The 9,405-nt window shown below is 36.5% G+C and overlaps 1 protein-coding gene across 1 annotated transcript; it reads left to right on the top strand.

The window, feature by feature from the left end:
* The first annotated feature begins 5,208 nt into the window (after positions 1 to 5,208).
* LOC113329095 (F-box/kelch-repeat protein At1g57790-like) lies at positions 5,209 to 6,273 on the top strand. Its single transcript, XM_026576068.1, has one exon. The coding sequence runs from the start codon at positions 5,209 to 5,211 to the stop codon at positions 6,271 to 6,273; it is 1,065 nt and encodes a 354-aa protein (XP_026431853.1).
* Positions 6,274 to 9,405: the final 3,132 nt, after the last annotated feature.

Here is a 9,405-nt window from a genome sequence, read left to right as displayed (position 1 = left end):
ACTTGTTCAGCAATATTGAAGTAATATAAAGTACTTCCCCAAATACAATTTAAATAGCCATTCCAGGAAACACAATGGTAGCTAATGAGTTTAAAATCAAGCTCAATGTATCTACAGCGTCTCCATGAACCTGTTTTCGAATAATAGACTGCCATCTGAGTTTTATCATAACCAGTTCACCGAAGATATAAATTTCATAGTAGAGTGATTTGTGTGGACTGAAAGATAAATAAAATTTCTAATAACAAGAAGAACTCAAATTTATGTTATCATCATGCAACGGAGGTAGAGGGGTCATTCTGTAACGTCTTTTGGAAGGATTATAAATATAGCGAGTTCCGTTATTATAACCAGCAGAAGGAAGAAGGCATAAAAAAGTCCGTTACAAGATTGATGAATATGTAATCCGCCATCTGCTTGTCGTTCATTCCGTTGGATCAAAAAACTGAGAACATAACTACTGATATCGGGTTTATCAAGTAAAATCATGCGATAAGTTGGGATATGTTGATCATTAGGTCTCTCACGGAGAAAATAAAATCCAGACACTGAGAGTTTGTTGCTATAAACCGGACAATGTTTTTACATGAAATATGAATCGGTGATGACTGAATACCAATGTTTTGAGATAGGTTTGAGAAAAAGTAGAGCTTTCACAGGTAAACACAAGAGAATCTTAATCAAAAGATCATTATTATTGAGTACTAAAGATGTTGATGATGATGATGATGATGATGAGTTTTCACCATAAGATTTAGATTTTGATCTTCGAGAATTTTGATAATAGTAAGGGTATAAGATTTAGATTTTGATCTTCGATAATTTTGATAATAGTAAGGGTATATGATTTTGATTTTGATCTACGAGAGGATACTGGTAGTTCTAGAGAAGGTGTTTCAACCAGCCTAGGAGAAATGGACATCATATACAAGAAGGAAGAAGAATTCTAGAAAAAAAGATGATGTTCATAATCAAGATGTATTAGAATTTTTGAACTCTTTCAGCGCTTTAGACTCGGAATCTGAACCTACCGGTATGGAGATATTTGAAGAACCTTTAGAGTCCAGTGTTTTTCATGGTTTTGAAGTCTCTAATGCAATTGAAAATAATACTAAAGATATGGACTCCTCAAGTGATGAGATGGAATTTTTGAAGACTAAATCTCTTGATGTTATCCCAAACAGGATAGAACGGACTAGTTCTCAACAGGTGGAGAATATGTTAAACTTTTCAGTTATGATAGGACAGTGAGAGCCTTTTTGAACTAGCGTATTTATAGCTGTCGGATTCAATAAGATGTGACATCATCTAGCATTAAGTTAACCCCAGTTAGTCACCGAATATTTGGTTTCCTTTACTAATTAAATACCATGGCACTCTGCATCTCAGCCATCATCAGTTTTCGCCTGAGATAAAAAATCCCTGTGTTTTGAAAATCCAGTTACTCCAGAGTGATCTTTTTGTAAATGGTGTGGATGGTTATTGCTAATGGTACTTGTTTGCACCCAAAATTATTTTTGGGCACGAAACACGATTGAATCGATTATTTGATGTGTATTTTTGGGTTAGGAGATGAATTGAAGAACAAATAAAGTGGCACATGTTTAACGTGGTTCGGAATGGTTGCCTACATCCACGGAGGAATCCCCAAAGAGAGTAGTATTTTATTGATATTTAGAATTACAATGTTCTTTTTCTGTACTGGCCCCCCACCCCCTAAATGATTTCTGTTCCTCCCTGTTTATAAAGTTCAATATCTAATTTTCAATATAAATTTAAATGGCATTAAATGCTCATTAATGCCTCCATCTTCAATTCTGCATGAAACTACTGGAATTAATATTGCATGCCTCCATGTTAAATTTTGCATGAAACTGGTGGAATTGATACTGCATGCCTCCATGTTAAATTCTGCATGAAACCCCATGAAACTGCCCTCTTGTTCAATTCTGCACGAAAACTTCTCATTCGTTCCTCCTGAATTAATTCGCATGTTGGCAGACTGGATTGATGGTTGACAGGCGTAATGGCTGACAATATGGATGGATGCTGGCTGGCGGCACAGATGACATCACAGGTAGAGACTGACTGGCAGTGCGATAGAATATTTAGCTGAGAATTGGTTGGCAGCACCGCTGGCAACATGAGTGGAAACTGCATGGCGGCACCATCGGAAACACGGTCTTGACATTGACTGATGGTTGACTTTGACCGTTGACTGGTTGTTGACTTTGATCATTGACCTTGACCATTGATCGGGCGTTGAATTTATGTAACACTGAGAAGGATGGTGGGTTGTGTCGGTTGACTGGTTAGCAGGCTTGAACAGTGGCCAGGTAACATTCTGGCCCAAATATGTGACAATTTTGCTCATGGTACAAACATGACTGATGTAGTATGATGTTGGTGTTAATGGTGTGATAAAGATATAGAAGAGACGATGAACGTTGTTCTTCATTGTTTTTGGTCGAAGAGGAAAAGAAGGTCACAGAAATTCAAGTTGACTAGGAGGTACTGATCATGATAATGATAATCGAAAAACCTAGTTTTTTATATACAATTTTCACTAAGTGAATCATTGATTATTAATGATTATGAACCTTGATTGACTAATTTATTATACCATGTATATAGAAATAGAAAAATCAAAACAAACCTTCATTCATGAAGTAAGTAAGAACAGCATCACCCTTATGCTTAGAACCATGATCTATAAATACCTAAATTATTAGCATGAATGATCTAATTGAAGCAAGGTTTTAGTAGGATGTTGTATGACGAGAATGAAACATTGGGTGAGTTATTCTATGTCAAGAAAATAATACGGCTTAACCCTATCTCCGATCAGAAAGAGTTTTCACTTTGACCAAATATTCGGCGTGAAATATTAGAGTTAACTCACTGTTAGCTGTCGTCATATCTTCTAGATCAAGCGGCCAAAAATCTGCTAATTCAAAGAGGCTCTCGCAGTGCGAGAGCAAAATATTTTCCAAAAATAAACTAAAAAATACGGAAACAGAACATTAACAGGAAATCCGTCTCAGTATGGAAGAAGCCCAAGAGAGGAAAAACACTTTCAGGGTGTTAGTCCTCAAGGGAGTTGGGGGAGTTGGGTGTAGTTATGTTTTTTACCGTTAGTCGTGAGGGAGTTCGAGGGAGTCTCTTAAAATCCCCGTTAGTCGTGGGAGAGTTTAGAAGATTCTCCCCAACTCCCTAGAAAACCTCGTTAGTCGTGGGAGAGTTTGAAAGAAACTCTTAACTCCCTGTTAGTGGTAAAAACTAGAATGATAGGGAGTTTGTTTTTTCTGGGGAGTTCTAGGGAGTTTATAGTGTATTTTTGCCTCACTCCAAATCTCTCAAAAAAGTAGAGATTTTGGGAGAGTCTCTCAAACTCCCTACACTCAACACACCAAACTCTCTCAAACTCCCAATACTCTCTTACACTCCCTCAAAATCTCCAAGATTCAAAATACATTAAACTCCTTCCGACTCACTCGTGGACTAACCCCCTGTTTATTTCCTAACAAATAATAATTCCAATCCTAAAATTTCGGATCTAAGATGTATACTCCTTAACAAACTTTTCTTCCAAATCGTGTTATAATTAGGTTTCCTTATTTTCCACGGGTTTTGGGATTTTGTAAAGGCTATAAATAATAAAAACTTGCAACATCACTCGGAAAAAGAAGAAGAAGAAGGTTTATTGTTCATCCATGGAGGGAACTTTACCATCATCAGGGTCGTTGTTATTAAACAAAAGAAGTGAACGTCGTCGGCCGCCACCTCCAAAAGCTGCACCATGGCTTGTTTTTCAACATGGCCAAGGTATGAAATATCAGGCTTTATATAATCCATGTGAACCCAATAACAAAATAAGCACGAAATATATACCAGAACTAAGTGGAAGTGAAAAGATTTATTGGCAAAAGCCTTGTCATCAGGGATGGATAGTTATTCTCGATAAGAAGAAATATTATCCAGCTTGTTATTTGTGGAATCCTTTCTCAACAGAGTCGATTAAATTACCTAAATTATCTCGAAGTTTATGGATTATGAAATCTATGATTGTGTTTTGACTTTGCCACCAAGTAACAACAATAATATTCTTAACGTCAACGAATTCATGGTTTTCTTCCTCGTCAGCCACGAGACTACTTCTACGAATTTACTTATATTCAGTCACCCTGGAGCCAAAAAATGGCGGTTTAAGTGCTTGGACAAACATTATGAAGGGAGCCTCGATATCTATTCCCTGCATTACTTGAAAGGTAAGTTATACGTTATCTGTTGCTCGTCGGATTGGCACCTAGAGATTGAATTAAAGCAAAAACAACTGGCAGGAGGAGGAAAAATTAAAGATATTCAAACCCTCTCCGTAAGACAATTCCGAGTAAAATACCCAGTTGTTCCACATGCGGCAGGATCTACGACTTGCATATACTTGTTTTGGAATCTTTTGATCATATCTTCAAAGTCAGTATTTTTTACGGTGAAAGAAGTTTTTGTGAACCTCGTGCACCTGCATCGGCAATTCAAATCTTGAGGTTAGATTTATCTTTAATGGCTTGGGTAGATGTGAGGAGCTTAGGTGATGATGTGCTCTTCATAGGCACAGATTCGACGTCATCTTATTGCTCAGCGGCAGATATGGGTCTTCAAAGGGGTTGCTTGTTTTACACATTACCTGAGGATAAGTCCCTCTACATTTTCGAAGTGGAAGATGATGGTATTACAATTGTCCTGCCGTTTCCAAATCTTCCAACACCATGGTGTGCAGGGAATTGGATAATGATTCCTACAGATAATATCAGGTACGTACTTGACCTGAAACTAATAATCCATGTGCTAGAATATTTTAATATTTCTCCAGTCATATATATATAATTTATATTTTAAGTATTCTTATACTCCTTATATTTTTCAAATCTATAGGAATGGAAGAAGGAGAACAGAAAAGTTCTTGAGTAGAGATGACAAAGAAGAAGACGGCTATAAAATTATGGTAGAGAAACTAAACATAAATTGTATAGATGATGATGAGGCTGCAGATGGTCGGGATAATAATAATTACATAGGCGAAGTTGAAGTAGAAGTAGAAACACCGCCACGTTGGACATTCTTGATAACGACACTGTGGAGTTAATATCTGGTTACTTCAATCCAAAGGATTACTCACGCTTTCGTGCAGTCTGTAAAAGAAATCGCTCCATGTTTCCTCAAGTGTATCCGCCAAGACCAAATATTTCCCCTGCCTTGTTGCTTTATAACTGTTTTGACGATGATGGGTCCATCTTCAGTTTTGTAGATCCAATGCATAACGAGAAGTACTCCATGAAAAAGGATCTTAGTTCTGAACATTTGCTTCTGGCGGGTGCTACAATCCGTTTCTCTAAGTATGGCTGGCTCTTACTAATTTCGAAAGACATGAAAACTCCATTCTTCTACAATCCCTTGACGAAGGTGATCATCCGGCTTCCTAATTTTCCAGATGTAGGCCACATGTTATACTTAAGTGGCATGTCATTCTCGTCTTCACCTACTAGTCCAGATTGTGCAGTTTTTGCAATCCAACCTATGAAACGCAACGCAATCTCAATCTATGCAATTAAAAGAGGAAGTTGTGCATATTGGAGGTATCGTGTACTTCGAAACTTAGATGGCTCTTTTGTGCCATGTTTCAACAATCCTGTTTTCTTCCGCATGGAGTTCTTCTGCTTAGATTATTCGGGAACATTAGGACGGTGTGTTATAGATGATGAAGACAGCAACAACGGACTGCATTGGGGAGTTTCCAGTAAGCCTTTAAAACAGTTTAACGATGCATTTCCAAGTTACTTGGTAGAGTGTGACGGGAATCTTTTACTAGTGAATGTTGGGCCTGTCGGAGAAACGGTCGGGGTATTTAATTTAGACTGGACCAATAAGGTTTGGGCTAAAATTGAAAGTTTGGGAAGACATATGTTGTTCATCAGTAATACCTCTAGCTTCTCGGCAATTGCTCCCCCAAATAGTCAAATGGAGAACAAAGTCTACTTTCCTAGATTACATAAAGATGGGAGAGGCTTATTATTTTATTCTCTTGACACAGGTATGTATAACTACTCTATCAATGAGATTCATGCACAACAAAAGAGTATTGATGATCCTGCTGCTCCTGCATCTGCTACCAACTTCTACGATACAAAGGAGATGTGCAACTGCACTTGGATTGAACCCGACTGGTCACAAGGAAATTCACCTACAGATGATCCAGATCACCTTTGGTTGGCTTAGTATTTAATTAGTGGGCATTATCAATTCTAACTTTTAGGAAATCTCTAGTTTATCTGTTTTTGATATTTTTTGAATGCTATAAGTCGAGTCCCGACTATGTGCACCTCGGATTAAATGGGGTGCACATTCCTCCGTTTTTTATTTGAGCTTTTACAGACTGAACGTATATTCCTTTTTATTTTTGTCATATTTTGTTTTTAATATCAAAACTAATTACCTTTTCCCTGTCTATTTGGTTTTGAATCCCTCCGCCATCCCTTTCATTCTCTTATTAATTCAAGCTCATCAATCTCATCAAAGATATAAACTCATCTATTAGATTTCCACTAAAAGAGAAATTCGATCAACCATCTTGCCCATCAAATATTTTTACGCAGTATGAATATCACCGATTTTTGATTGATCAACCCAGTTTTTGTTTCTATTGAATGTTGAAGATTCAAGGGTTTTTAGAGACATGAAGTTATTTTGAAAAATGTGTCATGAATGATTTTCACATAACATAAAAAGCAAGGTTTTGAATGTTCAAAGCGACTGTTAAGGGTGATCAAGTACTTTAATCTGTTGGTTTAGTTGAAGGAAAAAAAGTGACAAATCCGATGAGATAAGAGACAGAGAAACAAAAAAGATCGGAAAAGAAATAAATCAGAGATTAAAAATAGACTAGTACAACCGTTGACGCAAAACGTGTGTGTGGTGGGAACTTGACGAAACGACTATCTACTGGGAACATAACCTTGTGTTAAATAACCCTACAATTGAACCTGCAACGATGAATTTCCAGAAACCTAATCCATCATGATTTCTTTTTGGTAATCACTTTTATGTAAAATTTAAGGCTGAGTTTGGTAATGTTTTTATTTTCTCAAAAGCACTTTCAAAATTTATATATGTCCATAATTTTTGAAATTAATGTTTGGTAAAAAATTCCAAAGTGCTTTTTATCAAAAGCGCTTTCCAATTTCCTCAATTTTTAAAAGTTGGGGGAGGAGGAGCTTTTAAAAGCTACAAAAGCATAAGTTGTGGTCCCACCTAAATTTAATGTTGGGTTTATCATTTTTATCCCTACTTTATTTATATAAACTTGTATCATATGGCATATGGTAGGACTGGAAAGATACCTACGACTATGTCAAACTGCAAGTACACGGTGTCCTAATGCAACACAGGAAAAGCGCAGGTCGATCCTCAGGGACAAGGTGGGTGTAACGTGAAGCTTATGGTATTACTACCGTTGATTCAAAGTGAGAGTAACAACAAGGGGTTTTGCATCGATACGATTAGATGATGTTCACGTATCACGAATTAGATAAAAAGAATGCAAATTAAAATGCACTAGGGCAGTCGAATCCACCACCTAATTTCAGCTAAGCCAGTCCAGTTTCAATATTGTTCTCGTCCCTTGTAATGGACAGCGGACAAGATGCAAGCTTGTCGTTTATCCAGTGTTTCAGTGGATGGTTTAGTGTCAACTAAGGAAACTAACTAGCCCCTATTATTAGATGTCTTTTCACAGTACAACTAATCACAGATCAGTTTCGTCACTTAGATGATTAAACCTTTCCTAAGATGGATTTTCTAATCTCAACTAAGGTATTCATCTAAAGCAGTAACTGTCTAATCAAGCACGACTAGTCAAAAGACCAATAACAAACAATTAAGCACGAGATGCAACACATTCTACATAGAAGTCCGCTTTGACTTTCTCAAAATATTAACCTAAACATTATTCCCGTTTCACAAAGACAGTCCGCTTTGACTTTCTCAAAATATTAAGGAGACCATACTTTTACTTGACTACCCTTAATTACTTACCTATTTTATTTTAATAAAAATATTAGCAATAATGACTATCCAAAATTGTTGTGAGAATTATAAATACGAAATATAAAAGGAAAATTTAAAAGATATCGAATTTATGAAGTATGAACTTTATAAGGAATTTAATTTTTAGAGTTAAATGTATACTTTCTTAAAAGAAATAAATGATATATTTGTTTCCTCAATTATACTAGTTTCTTTAATATTTTAGATTGAGTAACGTTAAAAATGGATTTATGATTATAAAGAATTTAAGGGTATATTAGAGAGTTCACTGAAAAAGTATGACTATAAACAGAAGCTGGACAAGGGAAAAGATGTTTTCTGAAAAACCCCTTCTGCAAATCAGACCTGCAACTCTTGATTTGATGTTTTCTTTAGATATTGAAGATAACCCAAGCCTTATCTCTCTTAATCCTAACTTCTAGGGTTACTGTTCCTGACAAGGGAAAAGATAAGATTGAGAGAGAGAGACTAAGAGTCTAATTGCATATGGTGGCTGATAGAGTGGCTGAGCTCAGAGGTGGTAGGGGATGGAGTTAATTGATGGAGGTGAAATGAAGGTATTGTTTATGTAAAAGAGAGAAGAAAGGAATTGGCGTGAAGGAGTGTTTTGCTTTCTTTTCGAATAGGGGAAGGAATAGATGACAATAGAATGTGAAGCAGATGCAACAAATGTAGATATCTCGAGTGTAGATGCCTTTGGAAACCAATCATCTGTATCGAATCAGACGGCTCTGGGTTGGGACGGGCTTTTCTATTGATCTTTTATCTCTTCTAGGCCCATTTCTTCTTCAAAGCCAATATCTCAATCCCACTTCTAAGTTTGAGTTGTGCAAACGGCATTCTTCACTTGCAGATGAGGTGCAAAAAATATTCTTCACTTGTCGTCTCTCTTCCATTGTCACCAATTCCCCACTTCTTTTGGCTTTTCAATTCATCCAAGCTTTATTTAGTACCTAAAAACATAAAATTAATTAGTACAAGTATTTATTATTGAAAACAATGAAAATACGGAATTTGAGATAATATATGATTTTAAAGCGCAAAAGATGAGTTAAATGCCAATAAAAAGGTGTAGAAATATGAAATATTTTGGCACTCATCAAATCCCCAAACCTGAATTTTACTTGTCCTCAAGTGAAAAATAAATTAGGAAATCCTAACTATACCACTCTCGCTGGTCTCTCGAATGAATTTAGCTTATGCACTAAGCCTTGAAACCCATAGGTGTCCCTAGTGGACGAGTTGTAGTCTCGTGAGGGCCTACCAGAGATGTACCCACAAAACCTTCTCCAACTTCAGAGCGTA

Source organism: Papaver somniferum, unplaced genomic scaffold (genome assembly GCF_003573695.1).
Source record: "Papaver somniferum cultivar HN1 unplaced genomic scaffold, ASM357369v1 unplaced-scaffold_115, whole genome shotgun sequence".
Lineage (NCBI taxonomy): Eukaryota > Viridiplantae > Streptophyta > Magnoliopsida > Ranunculales > Papaveraceae > Papaver > Papaver somniferum.
Note: the sequence above shows the minus strand (reverse complement) of the source record. Positions and strands in the feature narration are given on the sequence as shown.

Excerpts from the sequence above, each read along its gene's own strand:
- LOC113329095 (XM_026576068.1), top strand. The coding sequence starts at position 5,209 with ATGTTTCCTCAAGTGTATCCGCCAAGACCAAATATTTCCCCTGCCTTG.